General features: G+C 36.0%; 3 protein-coding genes and 1 long non-coding RNA gene across 4 annotated transcripts; 2 read left to right on the plus strand and 2 right to left on the minus strand.

Annotated features, from left to right (window-relative positions):
• Positions 1-5,912: 5,912 nt before the first annotated feature.
• On the minus strand, positions 5,913-8,431 carry LOC149389440 (uncharacterized). Its single transcript, XM_089622627.1, has 7 exons — positions 8,412-8,431; positions 8,239-8,320; positions 8,079-8,159; positions 7,845-7,973; positions 7,631-7,696; positions 7,431-7,558; positions 5,913-6,246 (listed from the first exon to the last, which is right to left on the minus strand). The coding sequence occupies exons 1-7, from the start codon at positions 8,429-8,431 to the stop codon at positions 6,117-6,119; spliced, it is 636 nt and encodes a 211-aa protein (XP_089478753.1). The 3' UTR covers positions 5,913-6,116.
• Positions 8,432-8,439: 8 nt separating this feature from the next.
• Positions 8,440-11,037, plus strand: LOC149389441 (uncharacterized). Its single transcript, XR_016300933.1, has 3 exons — positions 8,440-8,793; positions 10,430-10,535; positions 10,619-11,037. It is a non-coding gene; the product is annotated as an uncharacterized LOC149389441 (long non-coding RNA).
• A 114-nt stretch (positions 11,038-11,151) lies between these two features.
• Positions 11,152-12,661, plus strand: LOC149389442 (uncharacterized). Its single transcript, XM_089622628.1, has 3 exons — positions 11,152-11,924; positions 12,008-12,468; positions 12,520-12,661. Exons 1-3 carry the CDS (start codon positions 11,163-11,165, stop codon positions 12,659-12,661), a joined length of 1,365 nt encoding a protein of 454 aa, XP_089478754.1. The 5' UTR covers positions 11,152-11,162.
• Positions 12,662-17,305: 4,644 nt separating this feature from the next.
• LOC149389443 (uncharacterized) lies at positions 17,306-25,938 on the minus strand. Its single transcript, XM_089622629.1, has 4 exons — positions 25,826-25,938; positions 19,182-19,342; positions 18,185-19,097; positions 17,306-18,002 (listed from the first exon to the last, which is right to left on the minus strand). Exons 1-4 carry the CDS (start codon positions 25,936-25,938, stop codon positions 17,306-17,308), a joined length of 1,884 nt encoding a protein of 627 aa, XP_089478755.1.
• Positions 25,939-26,289: the final 351 nt, after the last annotated feature.

Genomic DNA, 26,289 nt, shown 5'->3' on the forward strand with positions numbered 1-26,289 from the left:
TTGTGTCACCGAGATCTTAAAAAAAAATAGAACCATTGTGTTGGATGAAAAATAATTTTTAATGCCATAGATGTAAAAAAATCACGTTACTGCCTTAGATATGAAAATAACTGAAAATTTTCGGAAATCATCTGAAAATAAATGGAAATTTATTGAATATTTATGGAAAAGTCATTACAAACACACGTAAATATAACGCATTAAACATGATTTTTCATCAAACAGAATAGATCTATTTTTGAAGATCTCGGCGCCACGAATCCGTAGGATTTGAAATCACTCAATTTCGAGTTCATATGAGATATATATGGATTTTTGAAGTTTTTATGAAAAAAAACGTATGAAAGAAAGTATGAGAGAGAAAGTGACGAATTCAAAACAAGAGAGAGAAAATGACGAATTCAAAATAGGAGAGAGAAAGTGACGAATTAAAAAAACTAAGGTCATAAAAATAATTTTTATTAGCTATCATTTATGCCATATAGGCTGTTTGACTATTTTTCTAAAAGTTTGCAAACGTTGACTATTTCCAAAACATGAATATTTTTGTTGGCTATCAAATTACAATGCTCATAAATGTATAATGACAGACCCCATACCAACAAAAGATGTAATTTTTTTTAAGATGTGTTTGTATTAGTTAGAATTATTTACATTTTTTATTTTTACTTTTTTTCTCTCTTATAATTTTTAAAAGTTTATGACATTCTGGCCATAGTCAATTTTTTTTTTTAAAAGAAGTACTTTTCATTTAGCCACAACGACCGGGAAAAAACTCCTCACAGAGGGAGGAGCGTCCTCAAGTGGCTCCATCCCATTCTAGCCAGAACGAGTGAGCCAGACCATTCAGCTCACGAGGAGCCCAAACAAAGGAAAAACAAGGAAAAATAGACATGGAAATTATATGCTAGAAAAAACTGGAGATAGTTTCCACTGTGGACAACTTAGTCCCTTTGAAAGGGAGTCCATTAGTGACTTGTGGTCACCTTCGAAGACGACTTTTTGAAGAGAGAGAGACGACCCGACTTATCAAGGTATTCTCTTTGTTTCTTGAAGAAACTTCTGAACTTATAAAGGTATTCTATGATGACCTAACTTTTCTGACCATCTTACTTATTTTACTTTTTAAACTTTAGAAAATTCTTTAGAAAACATGGAGGAATTTTTTTTTATAACACATCATATAAAGGCGAACCAAAATTTTAAAGATCCTAAAAAGAAACAAAAGCAATTACGAAAAATACGAAGATTGCATATCAAACATTTCATGAGAAGTACTTAAACAAAATTGAAAATACGAATTTAAAACCAAACATAACGACAAATATACTAAAACATAATCCATATTCTAAATCTCAACCAAATTAGAAAACTCTTTGAAACTTCATAAATTTGAAATAATTGAAAATAAAAACATTAAAATTTATTTTTTAAAGACTTGTAACGTAAGACTTATTTTGTATTTGATAACCATAACTCAACCCTCTTGCTATCGACGCCGCTAGTCCGCCCTGCTCAGTTCCTTGCAAGTTGTTTACCTACAACACATATGTATATTTTTGTCTCGAAGGAATGAGCTTACGCTCAATGAGAATAATATAAAGCTCACAAAATAAAAATAGTAATGCAATGCATGAACCGGTTATTAGTATTTTAAAACTAGTTGATGACGTGATCTTTCTTTTCTTGATTCAACTTTTAGTTCGGGGTGTCCTTAGGATAGTTGTACCTATTTCAGTGCACACTTTGGAAACGAGCTACGAGGGTGCGAGCTTCCCATAGTTTCGTTCCATCTTTTTAAACTTATAACTTTTGAGAAAAACTCTAACGCAGTGAGATAAGCGAGATACCGGAGTGAGATAATGACAGAGTGAGATAATGATCTCATTAGGGCCTCGGCCCGAGAAATTTCTCCATTTGGGCCTGTAAGTTGCCTCGAGAAATTCTCCTTAAGATCTCTGTAGCTCGAGGCAGTACGACTCCTTTCCTTATCTTTATCTTTTCACTTTGTTATTTTCGTTACATGCATGAATGACATATGACATAAATATACATGATAACATGACTAGAAATAAAAACATGATATAAATATTATAAAGAGAGATTTTGATTTTTTTAATAAAATAGTAAATAAATATTTATTCTTTTAAGGGTATTTTGGGGAGTTCAAATTATTTTTTTTTGTAAAAAATAAACGAAAAGAGTGATATTTATAATATAACATTTTTTTAGGGGAGGTATATGCTATTTATATTAAATTGAAGGGACATGTCTGAGATTTCTACAAATCGAAGAGATAAATCTCGTATTTCGATTAAACACGATCTTGTTATTTTCCCATTAAACTTTTAGTTAGAAAACATGTAAACCTAGCATTTTAAAAAAGAATCAACGCAAAATAATAATTTTTGTATAGCCAATATAAACGTTATAAGGTCTGAAAATTAGAATAAGGCCAGACTAGCGAATTAGGTCTGAGCACTGATTAGAGAATAATCGGAAAATATTTTGTATTTGATAAACATATTATTCGACATAACATTTAAATAGAAAACCTTTAAATCTAACTTTTTCAAAAAAGAATCGACAAAAAATAATTATTTTTGAAGCCACGGTAAGCGTATTAAAATTGATTTTAATTGAATCCGAACAAAAAACCTTCTTTTGATCTATAAACTCTTTTAAAAATAAAACCACAAACAAAATAGAAATTAATTTGAGAAGGAATATGAAGTACATACCTAATTTATCATACAGTTGTAAAAGAATTAGTGTTTAACGCACATTAAAATCAAGAATAAAGAGTAAAAATATTTATCTATTTGGTGGTTATGGTTTTTGGGATAAGAGATAAGGAAAAGAGAAATTGCCCCATTTGTCACCAATTTCATAACATTTTCCCACTTTCCACCAAAACAATAATTTGTCCCAAAATGTCACCATCTATGTCAACAATGTTGACATCTATTTTTGCCATTCACTATGAGATGTCAACAATGTTGACATATCGGCGGCATTTTGGGATAAATTAGTGTTTTGGTGGAAAGTGAGAAAGTGTTATGAAATTAGTGACAAATGAGGCAATTTCTCTTAGGAAAAAGATGAAAAATGAGAGGGGCTGAGAGTGTAGACTTTTTTTTTAATTTTTTATTTATTTTGATTTTTATTATTTTTAACCCTAATTTGCTAACGCTATTTATAAGAGTAAGATTTGAACGTGATTTTTTTTTATTCCAACGTCGAACGAAAAAAAAAAATTATATATTTATATAATATATTCTCTTGAGAATCGACAATATCTCATACCAAACAAAAGTAACCGAATATATATACATAAACACACACGTATGTATACATATGCACGCTTAATTTGATATATATGTATATCATTAGTATATATATATATATATATATATATATATATATATATATATATATATATATCAAATATTAACAAGTCCTTTAATAACTAGCTAACTTAGTACGTACCCGTATATATAAAATCTGTTAAGAATAAATTTTTTTTTAATATACGCATAAGTTCAAAAGTTATATATATATATATATATATATATATATATATATATATATATATATTTCTACACATATTTACACAAACATCACATATATACAAAACGTAACATCTAACATGCTTACACAATAAATCAATAAAGTACACAACCTGTACCAGGGCCGGCCCAACGTATACGGGGGCCTTAAGCGAAAAAAAATAATTAGGCCTTTTTTAAAAAACAAAAAAAAATGTTAAAATAATAATAATAATATTCAATCATAATAATCTAAATAATACACCGTCTTTAATTAAATCTGTCGTTATATTTTCCGTTTGATTCTTGCACTTTATAAAGCTATGCGATCCCCAAAGTGTTGTTTTATAGTCTTTCGCGCTTTCTAAATGTACGTGTTTTTTCGCATCTCATTTTATTTTCATCATTCAACCCTAAAATCTTAAGTAACATACATATTTAAAAATTCATCATAGGAAAACTTAAGTTGATATTAGAAGATAGCTTGATAACGTTTTTTAAAATATAATATATAATTATTTGAGATTTCCTAAATTGTTTTGGTTTCAAGATTATAATATGTAATTATTAGGAAATTCCTAAATTGTTTTTGTCTCTAGCTCTCATTGACTTTTTTTTGAAGAAAAATGCACATACAATGATGCATTGGCGTGTAAAATATTGTTTAGGTATTGATGTAGAATTGTAGATTAATAGTCCCAACTCCCAATATACTATTGTACATGTTTGTGATTTATCTTTATATTTATATTATTAAGTGTTTTCACGAGTGTTTAACTGTACAAGGGCCTTTTTTAGGGAAAGAATACTCATTATTAGCTTAGACTATCAAATCAGTCAAAAGCAACATTGTCTCGGTATATGAGAAAACTTTTCGTCAGACAAATAATAATATTTCGGCCTTTATTTGTTTAAAACTTTGGCATCAACTGGAGCAAAGTGAATCTATATTCACTCAAATTTTGGGCTTATTTTCTACTCAATATTTTGGGGGCCTTAGGCAATTGCCTAACCCGCTTAAGGGTTAGGCCGGCCCTGACTTGTACCATAAACTAATAATTAATCCAAACAAAAATTCACATATATTGTACTAACATAAACTTTGAACTATAAATTTCATATATTACTATGAAATATCTAAATTTCTTTATAAGTTAGTTTTGAGGGTTTCACATATTCCTTGTAGCGTTCATTCCCGACTTATCAAGCGAACTTACATATTCGTTCGTGGCGTCCTCATTATTCCAAGGTTCGCATCTCTCTAGCCGTTGATTCGCGGAATCATCGAACTTGAGATCCTGGTTTGCGAAGGCACCAACATTGATTCCGGGTCACCATCACATTATTGGCGTGGTTCGTATCAATTAGATATTTTGAAGACACGATAATTATTTTTGAAATCATGTAACTTGTTTGTGTGTTTTGAAACTGAAAGCATGATTAAATATTTTGAAAATTTGTTGCCTAATTTTGACGATGGGATTAGTTTTGAAATTATTGGTATATATAAAAAGTGCATTAAAAAAACAAATAATTGGCAAACTAGTCATATTTACACTTTTAGATTGCTATATAGCCTACTTTTAGTAAATATTTGGTAAATAGCCACAATGATTACGTGGTAGCATATGAATGATTTACGGTATCCAAGTTTGCCCTTATGATTTTGTAAATAATCTTTAGTAAATATTTGGTAAATATTGTCTTATGGCTATTTAATATTTATCAAATATTTACTAAATGTTGGCTAAATAGAAAATCATACATGTAAATATGGCTATATATCTAATGGACCCTTAAAAAAATAGTGGATTAAAATTTTTGACACCTAGATTACTTATTTTGAAAATCTTGGAAAAACGATTTCACCCATAAATTAAGGATGTATTATTATTTTTACACTATAAGTAGCTAAAATACACTAACTTATGAAACCTTAGCTATTTAGTTAAACACTTAGTTTGAATTGACTACTTTGTATTAAAAAAAAACCTAAATTAAATTAACTAATTTAATTTACTCTTTATTTTATTTTATTTGTAGTGGACAGGTGGACTATATATATATATATATATATATATATATATATATTTAAAATGAAGATGAATTATTCTCATTGGTGGACAGGTGGCTACTGGCCTAAATAACCTATTCCCACTCGTATATGTAATCCCAATTAAGTTGCATGTTCGAATATAATTTAACATATATAATTTGCTAAGTTTAATATGTGTTGAATATAATTTAACATATGTAATTCAAAATATAAATTATTTTAAAACTTGAAGAAGAAAATAAATATATGAGATAGACTTGTGTTAAAATGTCAAAATTACAAAGAGAGAAAAGTGAATATCAACCAAATTAAAAATATATTATTGTTTTTTCAATATTTTATTGCAACGCCAAAGGCATTGATCAATTGTCATTATATTTCCCAGGAATATCTAGTGAACAATATGTTAAACAATCACTCCAAATTTTAATTCATATATTGTTTTTATTCTTATGTAAGTGCTCGTAGCTCCGGTGCGCAATGCGAATTTTCAGTGTTGCGACAAGATGGGACTAACTCACTGCTTGAATTGTTGTTTCAAAGTTTCCGTTGTGATCGAGTTCATTCTTTTCCTGCAATGAAATGAGTATCGCTTGAAGAATTTGAAGCGGATCGCCGTGGCTAACGATCAATATTGTTAGCCTGCAATCAAAGTACACATTTCATCAATGATAAAGATTAAAAATGCTGGTGGCCAATAAATTAGCATATTTAATAAATAATATTTGTATAATATATATAGAGAATTTACGTATATTAGAAATAAAATATTATTAACGAAACGAAATCGTACAACACGTAGACAGTCTTATTTGATATACAAATACCAAGAATATCAAAACAAAAGTTTGCTCGCCAAGAAGAACTCATCGAGTTTGATGAGCTTTTCAAAAAGCTACTTGATCAAGACGTGCAACAAGCAGTTCCGACCAAACACGTGTTATCTCCATAGTCATCTATGGCCTTTGTTGTTCTCACGACCGAACCCGTTTTATCGTCAAATTGTTGTCGAGTCCTCAAACTACTTCACCAACTATCGACCCATCACACCTTCGTGGCTACTTGGGAAAAGGCAAGCTTGTGGTATCCAAAGTCACACCACACGACAATGATCAATGCTTTCTCTATCCAATTGGTTGAACTTGCTTCTCATTGTGTGATTACTGGGTTGTTGACTCCGGCGCCTAGCACCATCTCACAGCAGACCTCAAAAACCTATCACTCCATCAATTGTATTATGTATTTGACAGCGTGAAAATTATCAACGACTTAGGTCTTTAAGTTTCACTACAACAACTTAATCGCTTAGTGATGGATTTTCTCTTGGTATCCACTTTGTGTGCCACTATTGATATCCTTGTTGTCTTTTTTCATGATTGTTTTCAGGTGCAGGATCATCATCACACAAGAGCAGCTATGGTCATAGAGCAGCATATATATAGATAGTGTTTAGATTTGGGAACGTGAGTCTTTCTTCACAAATGCCTCAAACCTCTGCTCTCACCATCGGAGTTTTTCGTCAATTATTGTTTTCTTTACATATTTTCTTTTCGAACTCTCAATTGAAGATTTTTATTTTTCGTAATATGTGTTATATCTTATAACAACAAAACTCATAAGCTTCATTTTTTAAAAGGGTTTTTTTAAAAATAAAAATAAAAACTCCACCATCTCTTCTTCCTCTTCACTTGATGTTATTTTAGATGGTTTTTCGAACATCTCATATTTTCTTTTTAGATGGCTACAAATATTAATTATGTCATCTCATATTATCTTTCGAACATCCTTTTGTTTGCTCAATAATCACAAGAAAAGGAAGAATTTACCTCTTAAACTGAGCCTCCATGGTTGCCATAGCCTTGGTGAGCCTTGAAACAATATCATCAACACTTTCTCCACCTTCTTCTGCCCTCATGAAAGGGTCTTTCTCATGAAGAGCACATATATCTGCATACTATTCACTAAATAATTATTGAAGAGGTTCAACCTCAGCAACTGTGTCAACAAATCTCAACTATTAGCCAACCTTGTCATTGTGTAACTGAAGCTCATACGAAGGCCCAAAGTAACGCTCTCTAAGATCTTCTATGATCTGTGTTACACAGTCTTAGAATCATATCACATGCATTGGCTAAGCATACCTACATGTGTGAGAGTACAAGTATTATACATGCTTCCAATAGAAAGGCTTTGGGTATTTTGTTTGGAAAAAAAAAAAAAAAATTGAAAAGGGCTTTTACCTTGCATTCAAAGCCCTCGAATGGAATGTTGAGCACAGACGCAACGACTTTGGCAGTGTGGGAGGTTCTTGAAAATGGCGAGTAGCAGATTCGAACATTTTCATGTGGAACGTTGTTTTCCTTCAATTCCTACACATTCAATAAACTTTAACCAAAAGAAAAAAAAAAAAAAAAAAAAAACCAAATCCCCTCAGAAATTTACTCAAAGATTATTCTTCAAAAAAGAAAAAGAACCTTTTGAAATAATTCACCAGCCAATTTTGCCTGGTTCACGCCTTCTAGCCCCAATTCATACTCCGGAAAAATCCCGTTTTTCTGTCGATAAAACCAGGGTATAAGGATCAAAAGTAAGCACATTACAACCGAATCATGATTTTGAAAAGAAAAAAAAAACCATAGATGAAACGATGAGGCTTTTTGCACCAATAACCTCCTCCTTACTACTCTTTGCGTATAAGGACCGGTTATAAACCTCACTTCCTTTTACAATTAAATTTATTCAATTTAAATTCCAAAAAACATAAAAAGACTAAATTATCCTTTTTTAAAAACCTGGTTTTTTAGTACAGCGTTCCTCTCCCTTCCATCCCGCTGTAGTTCTCATTATTCCAGGAACCCAAGAACACGCGAAAAAAAAAGAAAAAAAAAAGAGAGAAAGAGAGAAGAAGCGAAGAGAGGGGAAAGGGAGGCCGGAAAACCAAAAAGACGGAGAGAGAGAAACACCGAGCTTGAGCGTGGTCGCGAAGTCGTGCAGAGGAAGAAGGGGCGGCCGAGGAAGAAGAAGAGCGAGGTTTTGACGAGGAGAGGCGCGCGGTCGGGCGAAGAACAAGGAAGAGGGAGCAGCGCAAGTAGCGGCCGGAAGTTGGACGCACGGAGGACGACTGTCTGTCTCGAGTGTCGGAAAGGATTGGGTGGTCGTCGTCGGACGATCAAGTTCTTCAATAATAAGGTCCGGGATTCAAAATTTTCCTCTATTAAAATCTGAGTCTGAGTTCTAGGGATTGGATTATGAAATTTGGGTCGGTTTTGATGGTTGATGTTGTTTCTATTTCTCCTGCAGTTATTGTTGTTTGAGAAGTGAAAATGCTTAGGCTAAATACTTGCTTTTTAGAAGTGGGAGTCCGTGATGAACAAAAACGTTTTGATGATGGAAATCCTTTTTCACATACAATCAATTGAAGTACATGTAGCAGAGTCAAAACCAATAGGACTATGAATGAAAAAGCTTGCAGCCTAGATATATCAAATAATAAATCAAAATTGTTTTCGTGCCACAAAAATTCAACTAAAATTGAAAAAAAGTAACTTTCGATCTGAAACACGATAAATAAAAAATAAATAAATAAAAAAAACACAAGTAGTTGAGCTGTTTAAAAATGCACACCTTGAGATTCACTTGTTGTTCTTTGTCTTTCTATTCTTTGAATTCCTGCACCAAAAAATGGTAGAAGAAAGTTAAGGACAGAGGTTCATTTCTTACATGTATATATGCTTGAAGATAACATAAATAGATAGCTTCAAGGAACACATTTTGCACTTAGACAATTCTATGATTTTTCAAGGTACCTTATCTAACTGTCTGCATAGTGTTTCATACTCGGATGCCTCTTGACGTGATTTACGAAGCTCTTCCTCTAAAGATGCAACTTTTGCCCGTAATGTAGTAACTTCCTCTGACAAAATCACCTATAAAAATCAAATGAATGTTCAGTCCTTAAGTAAGCGCCTCAAAATTTCAAAATCAATGACATAAAAATAATAGCTGAAATACATAGTCTTGTCTTACAACATAATCCTGACCCAAATGATGAAACATTTTTTTTTAAACAACCCAAATGATGAAACATTAAATTCCCCTTAATATTGCTTACAACTTAAACATATAAGAGGGACAAAAGGGTACCTTGTGATATGAGTTTTCAAGATGGCCATTTGAAGGTACTACTGCTGGAGTACATACTTGTGATTTTGTTTGCTCATTAACCCTTGAACCACGCCCTCGGCCTGAAGCTGAATTGCCTCTAACACGACCATTCTTTTTCTTACTTGTATCAGAACTTGTCTTAGCTTCTACTGTTTCCAAAATCATTTGTCTTCCTTCAGTGACAGCCTGTCATTTTTATATGTTGCACAACGAATTAGATTACAATGTGGCTTCTGAAAAATTTTACCAAAATACTCCACTTCAGAAAATAAAGAAGCTTCTATTTGAAAGTGAAAGGAACCATTTGGCAGGATATCTCGTAGATGAAAGGTCATAAAGCTTGAATCATTTGTTTTGCTAATCAAGTAATCACAATTCTTTAATCAAATAAGCATCTGTTACTGACTTATAACAAGTTAGGTAGCTGAATTTCATAATCCAATCCCTAGAACTCAGACTAAAAAGCAAATACTTGCTAGAAGCATCTGTTATTGTTGTTTCATCTGTTGCTTTTTAGCTCCTTTTGTGAGATGAAACATAATGAACACTTAGGCTAAATACTTGCTTTTTGTGAGCTTCAGTTATTAGTCCCATTTCCACAAATTATGCCGACCTAGTAGACTAAAAAACAAGTTTATCATTATTTTTTTTTTGCTAGAAGCAATATGGAATATGGAGATAGATCAGAAGAAACGGATTTAGTTCCGCAAAATGATCGAACATTGCAAGATGGAGAAGGAGATGGCACTCGTGACGATACAAATTTGGTAACTTTTTCATCCAATTTTATTGTACTAATTTTTTTTTTTTTTTTTTTTGCAAATAAAAAACATTAGGTGTATTTTTGAAGGTTTTTGATACTCCTCGGCCCAAATGGAGATTGATTCCAGAGAGGATGAACTTCAAGTGTAAATTATCAACTAAATGTCGATTGAAGGAGTTCGTTAAAGTTTTCGAAACAGTTTATGATAAAGAGAAGAATGAAGGAGATTGGTTAAAAGAGACTCAATTTGGGCACTTGATTGAAGTCCCCACATACTTGGACATGAATTTGACGCCATTGTGGATGATGTTATGTCGTCGAATACAATCAAAAAAAGGAAATGGAAGTATGGTTTCTTGTGAACGGTAAACTAATTCGATTTTCTATGATCGAGTATGCGTTGATATCGGGTTTACCGTGTTCAAAATATCCCGAATGATGGAAAAAGATCGGTACTAACTCGTTTAGGGATAAGCATTTTGAGAAAAATAAGGTGATTTCGTATAGGGATATGAGGGATAGATTGTTAGAGTTGAGTGATTTTTCTGAAGAAGGTCGAAGTCCAAAAAAGAAGCTAAGTGCTGCTGCAAGAAAAAAGAGGGCCGCGACACTACAATTGGAAAAAAAGAAGATGACGGTCTTGCTTTTCATCTCTTCATTTTTGGCGCACCCGGATGATATTGTTGGAAGATGCACGTTTCTTCAAACTGAAAGTAACGAGCGAGATGGTACAAATGAACAAGAAGAACAAGTCGGTGTGGGCGTTGAGTCATCTACTCAAGCAACTAGACAACTAGAGTTGCATGTTACTTCTCAAGTTGATCAATTGAAGGTAGCATTGGAGGCAAAAGTAGATCAAGCGATTGAAGTGCTGAGACTAGAGGTCATTTCTCGTTTTGAGCAATTGGAGGGACGAATGGAGGCCAAAATGAATGAAGTTCTAGGAGCGTGTAGAAGTTCCATTTCGTCTAATGTTGCGGTTGACATTCAGGATGAGCACGAAGGTAATTCTTTAAATCATTACTCCGATAAAGAAAATGATGGATTTTATATTACTCCAACTTGTTCGATGGATAACGCGAATAATGGAAATGAGAGTGACGGTGATGGGGTGGACAAACGTCTACATGTTGATGGGAATGAAAGACCACAAAGGCAAAGTAAGAGATCTAGATATATGGAAGATCCATATACCGATCCTTGCAAAAAAAAAAAACGTTTCGCAAAAGGCGCAATAAAGGTATATGATCCGATGCGTTTACCGGATGATATGCGAAGCTCTTTCAAGGAATACTACGACTCTCCATCTAAATTACCACGTTCTTGTGGTCTCGAAAGTCGACCGTGGATATTCTTCGATAAAATTTTAACGCGCGATTGGCTTCAGAGTGAGGTATGTGTTTATGTAAAATTCATTTGGAAATTTTTTGTTATTATACAATATAATCTGACGTAGAATTTCTTTTAATATTCTAGCACTTAGAGGAAGCGATGTATGGAATTAGGAAAAGGCAAAACAAATATCATGATATCATCAAGCAAGATTGTGTTGTATTGGATGAGATCTTTGGCCAATTTATAAGAATCAACCATGGAAGTAACAAAGACGTAATCGATGTCGCATTCATGAAGTATTTCGATGGAACATCTCACAAATTTGGGAGATCGTGGCGTGGAGCAAATTCCATATACTTTCCTTTGAATGTTGGTGAGAAACATTGGGTTGCTATCAAGATTGATATCATAAACACCGAGCTTGTTGTGTTCGATTGTAATTTAGAATGTTTCTCCGAAAGTGAAATGGAGAAATTTATGTTGCCAATTAGGACGATGATTCATTTGATCCTATGGCACTCAAATTTTTTTGGGCATATTGCGGATTCTCTTAATGCTCCATGGCAATATCGGCGCCCTTGCAACCTTCCTCATAATACACGGTATGTGTATAATTTTTTTTTTACGTAATAACTAATTGTATATTATTGCAGTGGAGATTGTGGCGTCTATACAATCAAGTTCATCGAGTTCGACATGCAATGGTGTGGCTATAACGCATTGGATGACTCACTTATGATGTTTTATCGAGAGAAGATGGCGGTTGAGATTTTTCATGATCATTGGCTCCCGTAAAGTTGTTTGTATTGTTTTGTCTTCAAAATTTGTGAATTTTTCTATTGAATATTAGAGTTTAAGATGTATGACTTTTGGGTTGAGAATTAGACTTGATGATCCGTGAACTTTTCTACTAAATATTAGAGTTGAAGATGTATGAACTTTGCAACAAGTATCTAAATTTTTATTGACTCTTTTCTACACTTCTTATTTTATTTATCAACAGGTACAACTGAAACAATCAAGATATAATCTAACTAATTAGTTAGACATAGGCAAAAGTAAACTATATAAACATGTACGACTAGTACAACTATCAGCTAGTTGGACCGGTCGACCAAATATTTTTTTGCCAACTGAAACAACCAAGATTTAGTATAACTAGTTGCCCAGACAAAGTCAAAGTGATCTAAATGAACCGATTCGACTAGTACAACTATTATCTAGTTGGACCGGTCGACCAAAATTGAAATTTAATGATTACACCAATTAATGGTTGATTAAGTTTGACTATAAAGACACACTAATAGTTTCATAAGTCGACCAAGGCAACTAGTTCAACTATTACTAGTTGTCTAATTTTGAACTAGCCAACTAGAACGACTTTCATCAAGTTGTCAATAGACGACTAGTACGACCAGAAAGACCGTCTATAACAACTAGTCGACTATTCTCTAGTTATCCAAGTTCTCAAGTTATACTTGTATATTTTAAGATGATCACACCTATATTTTGATTAATTTACTAGTAGTTTCATAAGTCGACCGAGGCAACTAGTTCAACTATTACTAGTTGTCTAATTTTGAACTAGCCAACTAGAACGACTTTCATCAAGTTGTCAATAGACGACTAGTACGTGTTGGTGGATCGAGCACGCATCAGACACGAACAATCGCTCCGATGCGCCTCTTTTGAGATTATTCCACCATATAACCATATTAATGCGGAAAAATAATTAATTACGCTGATCATAAGCTAATTAAATTATGGTTATAATTAACAAGATCTAGTTATGTTTAATTAATTTAATTCACGAGAGCATATAAGTCAAGCAACCGATTTGAACGAAAAACGAATACTTACAGTTTTTGGCTCACGAACTGAAAGCTTTCACAATCCGTCTTCGTCTTGAGTCGTCTTGATGAAGGACTCGAGGATGACACCTTAGTCTTCCGAAACGTAATCTCCGAGGCGAATAAGAAAGATGAGTGGGCACAGTCTTTATCTCACTAGATCACGAAACTAGGTGTTTCGAGATCTCGCTCTTATTTTACTAAGAATGGAAACGAATTTCCGAGGGGAAGAGAGGCAGAAGTGCTCGGCCAAGGTAGGCTAGGGAGCACGAAATTTTCACCAAAAATTGCTTCAAAAAAATCTTTCTTTTTGCCTTCTCATGAACCCCTATTTATAGTAGTAAAAGGAGATATTCATGGAATCTTCCAGAATATTTTATTTCCTTTTATTGTGTTCACACTAGTGGATTAAATCTAGGCCATTGGATCTCAACAAGTGAATCCTACTTTTTCTCTCATCAATCAGATCAATATCTATGGGATATTATTCTTTTATTTAAATAGAGAATAATTTATTTGGTGAGATAATAAAGGAGAATATATTATTCTCCTAAATATTCTCCTAAATACTTTCCTTTAAACAAGGAGAAAATATAGGACAATATCTTATATTTTTCTCTCTCCTTTATTTAAACAACTAAAGAGAAAATATTGGTAAATACCAATATTATGAAATTCGAATTTTAGGCACACGGCCAAGGGGATTTGCGCAAACCCTAATGCCAAAATTCCCAAATTCGACTTTTCATGTGTGCAAGGCCCAATTGTTTAAAACCCAATTAATTATTTATTTACTTGGTCCAACAATAAACAAATAATTAATAATTGTTTATTTACTTGATCAAACAATAAATAAACAATTCTACTATAAATATTTATTTAATTATGCGAATACCCGTTTTCCAAAATTAATGCTGTCAATCACAATTACAGCAAGTGAGATTAATAATGATAAACATTATTATACGAAAGTTCTTATCCGCCTTTATCAGAGCCGAATCGGGGACTATGGACCTAGTAATAGGAGCTTAACAAATCCGATGAAAAAGACGAAATAGTCCTTTCTCTTTTGTCCATCGATTCGTCTAATCTTGGTCAAATACTCCACCTTGTAAGCCAAGACTGAACTCTCCTTTATACTAGAATTATATTTACTCATCGTGACGAGTGTCCACTGATATAGTCAGTTCGTGATCAAGATCCTCCAGGTTCAACCCGTGTCAAGAGAAGTCAATTTATCCGTTATACTTCTCTTGATACATATCAGCCCTAAGCATTGTTGCTTCCCCAGCGAAAGATACTTTCGAACGTTACTTACTTCGAAAGTGCTAGCAATCTATCGGTTCTGGAATCAACCCTTAGGTGAGTGAACATTAACCTTCTTTCAGGAAGGCTGGATTCCGTATCTGTAAATCACTTCCCACTCGAATCATGCTCTGAGAAAACTTCCAAGACATAAGCTGTGATTAGCATGAATAGCCTTTTAGCGAATGAGTCAAAGAGCTCAGTAACATAACCCAGTGTCCATTATCACTTCAGGATTTAGATCAAGTCTCACTGTGACCATCATAGTGACCTCGGTTAGTGTGTCGTAACGGTCCTTAAACGACACATCTACACCAAGACCTGTCCAGGTCGTACACTTACCACAAGTGTAGAATGCCCCCACATAGTGATCAGCCTTCACCCATGTGTTCCACATATATGACTTTAGATATAGTTTTCCAGGCGTATATCAGTCATCGACCATGTTTTAGCACACCGCCCGAACTCAGGTGCCCAGCACGTGACCCAGTTAGATACGGAGGCTATGGAAGATAGTTGTTATTGATTCTAATTGTTTAGAACTCAACCCACTAATCATATAATACTAATAAAGTAATTTTTTTATCGAATTTAGTAATCATTTATTCATTATCTTCAAGTGGGCAATATTCCCAACAGTACGACCAGAAAGACCGTCTATAACAACTAGTCGACTATTCTCTAGTTATCCAAGTTCTCAAGTTATACTTACGTATTTTAAGATGATCACACCTATATTTTGATTAATTTACTAGTAGTTTCATAAGTCGACAGAGGCAACTAGTTCAACTATTACTAGTTGTCTAATTTTGAACTAGCCAACTAGAACGACTTTCATCAAGTTGTCAATAGACGACTAGTACGACCAGTAAAACCGTCTATAACAACTAGTCGATTATTCTCTAGTTATCCAAGTTCTCAAGTTATACTTGCATATTTTAAGATGATCACACCTATATTTTGATTAATTTACTAATAGTTTCATAAGTCGACCGAGGCAACTAGTTCAACTATTACTAGTTGTCTAATTTTGAACTAGCCAACTAGAACGACTTTCATCAAGTTGTCAATAGACGAATAGTACGACTAGAAAGACCGTCTATAACAACTAGTCGACTATTCTCTAGTTATCCAAGTTCTCAACTTATACTTGTATATTTTAAGATGATCACACCTATATTTTGATTAATTTACATGATGAAATATCAATTTTATGTTAATTGAGAAATTAAATATGACTAATGAGTTTTTTTCATCGTCATGAAGTTACACCCACGTTGAAATGAAGACTATGTTATATTACTAGTTGTTATAGTAAATTATAAGTGTTTGAAAAATTGAACTTCAATAATGTAAATAAATGATCATATGTTTTTCAAATATCATCGTTCAAGTTATATTACTTATTTTTATAAGATCTTAGACCTTCAATAATTGTTTAAAATGACAAGTTATAAACCAATAAATGGTTAATTAAGTTTGACTATAAAGACTCACTAGTAGTTTCACAAGTAGACCGAGGCAACTAGTTCAACTATTACTAGTCGTCTAATTTTGAACCAGCCAACTAGAACAACTTTCATCAAGTTGTCAATAGACTACTAGTACGACCAGAAAGACCGTCTATAACAACTAGTCGACTATTCTCTAGTTAGCCAAGTTCTCAAGTTATACTTACATGATGAAATATCAATTTTATGTTAATTGAGAAATTAAATATGACTAATGAACAAGCCAATTAGGACGACTCTCAACTAGTTGAAGTTCGACCAGAACAACCATTTATGATGCGTTGAACTAGTTGAACCACTCTATTACTAACCTAACCACTTGTACATGTCGAACTAGTTGAACTCGTTGGCATGAAAAATACTCCAGTTTTTGTTCATTAATAGGACGACTAGTTCGACGTATATTTAGTCATCTCAGTCGAACTAGTAATTATGAACCAGTTTTTGTTCATTATTAGGCGACTGATTCAACCGGTCTTTGGTAGTTCCGGTCGAACAAATATTTAGATTAGTGTGCTCTCTGTTTGGACGACCACGTAAACTAGGTTGTGGTTGTCTTTCTTTTTCATTCAAAATTTAGAAAACAGGTTCAACTCAACACTAGTCGACCTGGTTAATCAAATATTTTCAAAATTTAAAACTAAAGACTAAACAATAAATAAATAAGTAGAAAATATAATATCATGAAAATAGTTAATTAAGTTCAACATTCAAATAAAACAAAATAGTATAAATAACATAATGTTAAGAAATACGCAATATCATGTCAAATTTCAACTAGATTGACCAAAACTTCTAATCTTACGCTTTCGGTATTCTCCAACTGAAGGAAATCTCGTTTGTTGGAGTCTTCCACGCTTGGCTTTGAACTCTGGAGCGTAGACTTTTACGTCTTGCACATCATCTGGGACTATCCACTCTGACAATTCTGGAACAGGGTAGATTGTCTGAACATAAGCCAATGACCATAACTCTTTCAAGTAATACTTCGAGCATAGCGTATACATGTTGTTTGGACCACCGGGGAAAACAGCTAGGGCATGTGCACATGGAATTTTGTCAATATCAAAAACTTTACAAGTACAAGTTTTCTTCTCCAAATCCACTAAAAAACTACCATCTTCTCCTGTTACGTGGAACTCAAGAGTACTCATGTTCAACTCTCGAACTTCATAGAACGTCGAATTCTTGTATCTTGAATGTAATTTCTTCTCAATCGCTGGAGTTAAGAGTTGAGAGGAAGATCCTAAACATGACTCCTTCCGATGCCTATTAAACCATTCAGAAATTTTTTCCACAATTGCATCGGCCAAAGGTATCAAAGGATACGCTCTTGCTTTCTTCAACCCCCCATTGATGCACTCGGTGCCATTTGTAGTTAAGATGTTGTAACGAGAACCCGGAAAATAACATCTAGCCCATTTTCCAGCTTCAACACTATTTTCAAGGTATTCCGTTGCTTTTGGATACCTACTTTTATAGTCACCGTAGAGTTGGTTGAATTATGATATTGTGTATGACTCAGCAATATCCATGAACTTAGTTGCTACAGAACGATATGTCTTACCTTTTTTTTTCTTTTTTCCTTATCAACTTCAGGGTCGTCACGTGCTTTACTCTTAACCCGTGTCTTGATATTTTGAGAAAGATGCCATGCGCAGAATCCATGTGTTGACTTTTTGTAGACCTCGGCCACTGCTTTGAGTATACTTTGATGTCGATCTGAGATGAAGACCAACTCATCATCATCAGGTATTATCTCTTGTAGTTTTGTCATAAACCACCTCCATGAATCATTATTCTCCGAGTCAACAACCGCGAATGCGAGAGGATATTGGTGGTAGTTACCATCTTGAGCTGTGGCAACAATCATTGTACCTCTATACTTAGTCTTCAAAAAAGTACCATCCACGGAAATCACCTTCATCATTGCCTTGAAACCCTCAATGCATGCCCCCAACGCCATGAAAAAATACTTGAACACTTGATTATCGTCTACAACCAAATGTGTGACCGTTCCGGGGTTTAATTTTTTCAACATGTGCAAGTAACGTGGAAGTAACGTAAAGCTCATGTGTGGTGCACCTCTAATACCACTTGCTGCCATTTGTTTAGCCCTCCAAGCTTTGTGGTACGATATTGTCACCCCGCGATTCTTCATAGTATTCATGATCGCCTTCGGAACCGGCGTATCAAGTTGGCCCGGGTATTCTTTTCTCAACATGTCGGCTACTAAACTCGCAGTCGCTTGTCGGTTTCTCTTATCCACGGCATTAGAAGAACATGAATGTATATTATTGTATGTTCGGATAGAGAAATTACCAGAGTTTGGGACGATCGCCGCTCGCAACTTCCATTCGCAATCCTCAACTACACACTTCACCACAAATAATGTCTTCGTCGACTTTATAATTTTGAAATCGAAACAAGCTTTTAGCGAGGCATCGATGACCAAATTCTTAACGTCTTCTTTGCTCTTGAATTCTTCTCCGACGAAAACATTTAGACCATCTTCATAGTTGTATGCCGTACAACAATCATTGGTTTCTAATATCTCACAATGATCTATTTCAATACCCATATTTGAACGTATGGTCATATCATCTCGATCAAATGTGTGCTCAAAAGTAGGCTCACTTGGAAGATTACCTTTTTGGATGGATGTTAAAGGAACATCGGACGATATCGGAGCCTCAATGTGAACATCAAAATAGTCATCTCGAATTTCTTCTTCTATCTCCTTCTCGTGCATTTCATTTGCTTCATCCTCGTTACGTTCGCTCTCTTCAATAAGCTCGACATACAACACACTTCGACAATGAGATACGGCACAACGGTCTAAAAGATAACACTTGACGTCAATATCATCCAAAATATACTTAGGTCTCGCCGGTTTTGAGATCAAAGATATATAGCTCAACTTCAACCTTGTTGATGTGTTCACAAGAAGCCTTTCACGTATTCTTTCAACAAAACAAGAGAATGTAACATTATTTACGTCGTCTAGTATCATACTTTTTAAGTGTTGAAATCGAGCTCGTCAGCTCGCCCTTCCGCGTCGAACTCGTCAACTCGCCTTTCCGCGTCGAGCTTGCCTCGGAAGTCCTCTCCTTGGAACTCATTCCTCATGGGAAATCGTCGCATTTATTTCTCATGTTATTTCCGATGTCTTGCTCTCTGTGTATATTTATTATTCTCTTTTTCCTAGAAGTAGTTTTTACACATGTATTTATTACACTCTCTCTTGTACCCACCTTATGTATAAATAGGTGATACAAATTAATATTAAATATAAGAAATATTCAAAGTCTCGGAACACTCTCTATCTTCTCCGATTCTCTTTCTTTATCTTCTCTCTCTAAACTTCAACATGGTATCAGAGCAGGGAAAATCAACCATCATGAACACCACTCAGACCACGCCCACTCAGTCGCAATCTGAATCCTTCTCCCAACATATCACGAGCCACAAACTCAATGGCCACAACTTCCTACAGTGGTCCCAATCTGTGCTCATGTTCATATCGAGACGAGGTAAAGATGACTACCTCACCGGTGTGGCCATATCTCCTGTGATCGAAGATCCGACGTTCAAGAGTTGGAAGGCCGAAAACAGCATGGTGATGTCATGGCTCATAAACTCTATGCTCCCCGAAATCGGAGAAACCTTCCTCCTTTACCGAACGGCAGCAGAAATCTGGCAAGCAGCTAGAGAAATCTTCTCCAACTCAGAAGATATGTCCGAGCTGTTTGAAACTGAGAACACTCTCCACGACCTACGTCAAGGAGAGATGTCTGTTACTCAGTTCTTCAGCTCGCTCACACATCTATGGCAGAAGATCGACCTCTACGAACAGCACCAGTGGACCAGCTCCGAAGACTAAAAAATCTACCGCAGGATAGTGGAGACCAAACGTGTGTTTAAACTACTATCCGGCCTCAACCAAGACCTTGATGAGGTCAGAGGTCGGATACTTAGTACAAAACCACTACCATCTCTCCGTGAAGCCTTCTCCGCGGTCAGACACGAGGAAAGCAAGAGGAAAATCATGCTGGGAGTTATAAAACCGAGCTCACTTCCGGGCTCATCCTCAGACTCGTCCGCCCTCACCACACATGGAGACGAAGTTCTTGCAGCCCGCGTCTCAACAGAGAAACCTCGCAAACCTCGCCCCTACTGCGATCATTGCAGACGACCTGGACACCTCTGAGAAACCTGCTGGAAGCTGCATGGGAAACCACCGAGCTCGAAGTCAACCCAAGATACTAAGGATCCTAACTCAGTCGGAAACTTAGTATCCACCTCGTCCGCTGCCTCGACCTCGACCTCAGACTCCTCCCCCTTCAGCAACGACCAGCTCGCTATTCTCCAGAAGCTTCTTCAACAAGTCCAACTCAGTGGAGAACACTCGGGCATTGGCCCTCTAGGTAACTCTCCTAGAGCCCTCAACGTAAGCTCAGAGAATCCCACAGCATGGATTGTCGACTCCGGTGCCACTGATCACATGACTGGTAATCGAAATCTGTTCACAACTTACTCCGCTTGCAATAAAAGCATATCAGTCACCATCGCCAACGGAGCCAAAACTCAAGTCACTTGTATTGGCACCGTTGTCTTGACGAAGTCCATGAGGCTAGACTCGGTGTTCTTTGTGCCTCAACTACAATGCAATCTCTTATCTGTGCATAAGATCAACCAAGACTCTAAGTGCCGAACTATTTTTGATGGAAGTTCATGTGTGTTTCAGGAACAGGTCACGGGGAGATAGATTGGTAATGCCGAGCTGAGTACCGGACTCTATGTCATCAAGCCAGATCAGCCCGCCATGTGTCAGCTCGCCCAACATTCACCCTAGTACAAAGAGATCATGCTCAATCACCTTAGACTAGGGCATCCAAATTTCATGTATCTCAAAAGAATGTTTCCTTCTTTGTTTATCAATAAAAAATATCAATTCCATTCAATGTGACATGAGTGAGTTCGCCAAACATTCTCGAAGCTCATATCACCCCACCTCGTACAAACCATCTCGTCCTTTTGCCACAATTCACAGTGATATATGGGGGCCCTCAAAAGTTCCCAATATCACTGGAGTTCGATGGTTCCTTCTATTTGTTGACGACCACACTAGACTCAGTTGGATATACATGATGAAACAAAAATATGAAACATCCAATCTATTCAAAACCTTTCACAAAATGATCCAAACACAGTTCGACACATCCATTCAAATTATCCACACTGACAACGCTCGAGATTACTTTAATTCTGAGCTCGGCGATTTCTTCAAAGCACATGGCATAATTCACTCCAGCTCGTGCGTTCATACCCCGCAACAAAATGGGGTAGCCGAGCAGAAAAATCGACACATTCTCGAGGTCGCCCGAGCCATCATGTTCTCCTCAAACGTCCCATCCCATTTTTGGGGAGAAGCTGTCCTCACAGCCACCTACCTCATAAACAGAATGCCATCTCGTGTCCTTGGCTATAAAATCCCATCTCAAGTCCTTCTAGAGACATACCCTCACTGTCGACTCATCTCAACCCTACTTGCGAAAGTGTTCGGCTGTTCAGTCTTCACCCATTCTTATGGCCAAGGTAAACTTGAACCAAAATCGCTTAAATGCATCTTCCTTGGCTATTCAGCAACCCAGAAAGGCTACAAATGCTATGAACCCCGATCACAAAAATTCATAGTCTCAATGGATGTATCTTTTCATGAGTTCAGTCCTTACTTCGCCAATTCAGCTCGTCAGGGGGAGAATGACGAAAATGACTTCCCAAATTGGCTCATCATAAACCCAGAATTCAGCTCGCCTCAAAATCCGACCTCACCTGTTCCAGAAATTCCCAACCCGCCCAGCTCGCCTCAAAATCCGACCTCACATGTTCCAGAAATTCCTAGCTCGCCGACCTCACATGTTCAAGAAATTCCCAGCTCGCAAGCCTCTGAACCCTCTCCATGCGAACTGAATATCACCCAGAGTCCGGTACAAGCTCGCGACCAAGATGTCTCTCCGAACCTGAACCACGACACTATTGAACAAGGTAACATCGAATCTCCAGACTTACCCATTGCATTGAGAAAACCTCCTCGGTCGTGTGCTCAATACAGGATGGCAGATTACGTGTACTATGGGAATTTATCTACGAGCTACCAAGCCTATGTGGCGAAGTTAGATGAAGGAAAAGTGCCAAACTCCATCGAGGAAGCCCTTCAAAGTTCCGAGTGGCGAGACGCAAGTCATGCTGAGATCCAAGCCCTCGAAAAGAATGATACGTGGGATATCGTCGAGCTACCACCAGGCAAGCGAACTGTTGGATATAGATGGCTCTTCACCATCAAACACAATCCAGATGGGACAATGGAGAGATACAAAGCCCGACTTGTCGCAAAAGGGTACACGCAGGCGTATGGCATTGACTATCAAGAAACATTCGCTCCAGTTGCAAAGTTCAATACCATCAGAATCCTCCTTTCACTAGCAGCCAACTTAGATTGGCCTCTCATCCAGCTCGATGTAAAGAATGCTTTTCTAAACGGCGAACTGGAAGAGGAAGTCTACATGCAACTCCCACCAGGATTTGACAAAGATCAAGGAGCCAACAAAGTTTGCAAACTCAAGAAGTCACTATATGGACTAAAACAGTCCCCTCGAGCATGGTTCGGAAAATTCACCAATGTGCTCAAACGTTGTGACTACGAGCAGAGTCAAGCTGATCCAACACTCTTTTCAAAAATCTCCACACAAGGTAAGCACACCATTCTTAGTGTGTATGTGGAAGATATAGTCATCACCGGAGACGACCTGGAAGAGATCAGGAGGCTGAAGCAAACTTTGTCATCTGAGTTCGAAGTCAAGGACCTCGGCAGCCTACGATACTTCCTCGGCATGGAGGTAGCTCGATCAGAAAAGGGCATCTCTGTTTCCCAGCGCAAGTACACGTTGGATCTCCTCAAAGAAACCGGCATGCTTGGCTGCAAATCAGTTGACACTCCGATGGATGCCAATGTGAAACTTCTAGCTCGCACCAACGAGGCCGCCACCGACAAAGAAAGATTTCAGCAGCTCGTAGGAAAACTCATCTACCTAACTCACACGAGACCAGATATTGGATTTGCAGTGAGTATGGTAAGTCGATTCATGAGTAATCCCTCAGAAACTCACATGGACGCAGTCATGAGGATTCTCCAATACCTCAAATCTGCCCCAGGGACTGGTCTCTCCTTCAAGAAAAGACGAAGTCGAGGTGTCGAAGTATTCACAGATGCAGACTGGGCCGGATATGTTCCAGACAGACGATCAACATCAGGCATGTGCACATACGTCTGGGGAAATCTTGTTACCTGGAGAAGCAAGAAGCAGTCCGTTGTCTCAAGAAGTAGTGCTGAAGCCGAGCTTAGGTCCTTAGCAAGTGGAGTATGTGAAGGCATCTGGCTGAAGAAAGTTCTCGACGACCTCAAGATCATCACCGAATGTCCAATCAAGCTCTTTTGCGATAATCAAGCTGCTCTCAGCATAGCCAAAAATCCAGTCCATCATGACAGAACAAAACATATCGAGATCGACCGATACTTCATCAGTGAAAAGATTGAAGAAAAAATAATCGATATGGAATACATTCCGTCAGGTCATCAGCTCGCCGACATTCTCACCAAAGCCCTTCCGCGAGCATCCTTTTCCGAGCTATGTAGCAAGCTTGACCTCCTCAACATATACAGTCAAGCTTGAGGGGGAGTGTTGAAATCGAGCTCGTCAGCTCGCCCTTCCGCGTCGAACTCGTCAGCTCGCCCTTCCGCGTCGAGCTTGCCTCGGAAGTCCTCTCCTTGGAACTCATTCCTCATGGGAAATCATCGCATTTATTTTTCATGTTATTTCCGATGTCTTGCTCTCTGTGTATATTTATTATTCTCTTTTTCCTAGAAGTAGTTTTTACACATGTATTTATTACACTCTCTCTTGTACCCACCTTATGTATAAATAGGTGATACAAATTAATATTAAATATAAGAAATATTCAAAGTCTCAGAACACTCTCTCTCTTCTCCGATTCTCTTTCTTTATCTTCTCTCTCTAAACTTCAACATTAAGTCTTCATTCATTGAACTCCATTCGTATGACTCTCCGTCTTTTTTTCTCCATTCACCATCATATTGAAAATACACAACACTCTCCGCCATAACCTTCAAAAACAAAAATTATTAGCAACTAGAATATATAAAATTTCACTACCCGAGTACAAAAAATATCAACAAGATCAATAAAAAAAATTATGGATTTTACAAATAAAATATAAAAAAAATTCACAATATAAGTTCTTGGATCGACTAGGTCGACCAAATCAACCGGTTCAACCAAGTCGACTGAGAAATTTTCCAGAATAGTTGACCTGGTCGTACCTCTTTGTTTTTCCTCGAAAACTTCCGAAACTTTCAGGCTTTCAGTCCAAAAAAAATATAAATCACATACTTGATACATTTTTAGTATTTTTAAACTCTCAACTACAAAATACTTACTTAGTAATATAAATATTCCGTAAATAAGAGATTTAAAGTAAGAAATTTGAGATAAACTTACAAATGTTTGATTTTTTCTTTTTGTTGAACTCAACAATGGAAGCCTTCGTTCTTTCTCACGAATTTTGAAGTTGGAAATGATGATTAGGGTGAGATTTCCATTAAAGAAGAAGAAAGACTAAGGAAAAAAAAGTTGGATTAGATTATGGTGAGTAGTTTCCATTAGAGAGGATGAAATGCTTATGACCTAAATATTTTTTTTAGGTCAAATTCGTTTTTTTTAAATATAAAAAATAATATAATAAAGAGATCTGATTGTTATTTTTATTTTACATTTTTTTTAAAAAAGGGTATGATAGGTATTTGATTTATTTCATTAAAGGGGAGAGTTAGCCTTGCAAATTGTTTACCTAAAAGGCTAATGATGTAAAAAAAATTCATTATAAGGTTATTTATACAAAGCCTCCCATCGGTATTCAGTACAGTTCTACTAATCGACTCTTGAATAAAAAAGTTTGGAGCAAAAAAAAATTCTCGCATAAAAAAAGTACTACTCAACTCAATTCGTTCTTAAAAAAAGTATAAGAAATAGAAAAGAAATTTCATATAGAAACTCCATTCGGGATTTTTTTTAATCTGGTAACCTTCAGAAATGTCAGTTTTTAATTCATAACCTTTGAAAAGTATAAGAAATAATATTTATTTATTTTTTTTTCTTATTTGTTTTTTCGAATTTATGAACCCCCCCCCCCCCCCCCCCCCCCCCAAAAAAAACACATGTGAAAGCACAAGGTCTGAAACCACATCCCTGAGGACGCCAAGACCACCGTCGACCACCTTTCCGGCTTCAACGTCGCCAACCGCTACCTCATCGTCCTCTACTAACATCCCTCCAAGAAGACCTCGCCAAGCTCCAGGAAAAGTACGGCATCTCCTCCACCAACAAGTGGGTATATACTTTTAGATTGGAACATGATGTTTGACAATTGATGATCTTAAACCTGTATCTCCTCTGCTCTAAGGTTTTGAATTTTATCATACTGATGGGATTGGATTTTTATTTTTATTTTTTTTATCTGATGATGGGATTGGATATGGTTATCAATGTTTTTAGTTTTTGGCTTCTCACAACAAGCCAAATGAATATTGAATGAACAAGTGATGTTCTGCTCTCTTTGTTTTTTTTACACGATTTTGCTTTTATTGGAGCTGAACAATACAAACTCTAAAAAGCCACAG

The sequence above is a fragment of the Urtica dioica genome, chromosome 8 (assembly GCF_054948205.1).
Source record: "Urtica dioica subsp. dioica isolate 48M chromosome 8, U.dioica_male_clone48M_v1_H2, whole genome shotgun sequence".
In the NCBI taxonomy this organism is placed as follows: Eukaryota; Viridiplantae; Streptophyta; class Magnoliopsida; order Rosales; family Urticaceae; genus Urtica; species Urtica dioica.

Coding starts and splice junctions, on each gene's coding strand:
- LOC149389442 (XM_089622628.1), top strand. CDS start 11,163: ATGACGGTCTTGCTTTTCATCTCTTCATTTTTGGCGCACCCGGATGAT. Junction 11,925..12,007: donor GCGATTGGCTTCAGAGTGAG/GTATGTGTTTAT, acceptor TTAATATTCTAG/CACTTAGAGGAAGCGATGTA. Junction 12,469..12,519: donor AACCTTCCTCATAATACACG/GTATGTGTATAA, acceptor ATATTATTGCAG/TGGAGATTGTGGCGTCTATA.
- LOC149389443 (XM_089622629.1), bottom strand. CDS start 25,938: ATGTTAGTAGAGGACGATGAGGTAGCGGTTGGCGACGTTGAAGCCGGA. Junction 19,343..25,825: donor GACCTTGTGCTTTCACATGT/GTTTTTTTTGGG, acceptor TCATTGTCGAAG/TGTGTTGTATGTCGAGCTTA. Junction 18,003..18,184: donor ACACATGGATTCTGCGCATG/GCATCTTTCTCA, acceptor CTATAAAAGTAG/GTATCCAAAAGCAACGGAAT.
- LOC149389440 (XM_089622627.1), bottom strand. CDS start 8,431: ATGGAAGGGAGAGGAACGCT. Junction 8,321..8,411: donor ATGGAAGGGAGAGGAACGCT/GTACTAAAAAAC, acceptor TGTAAAAGGAAG/TGAGGTTTATAACCGGTCCT. Junction 8,160..8,238: donor GCCTCATCGTTTCATCTATG/GTTTTTTTTTTC, acceptor TTTTATCGACAG/AAAAACGGGATTTTTCCGGA.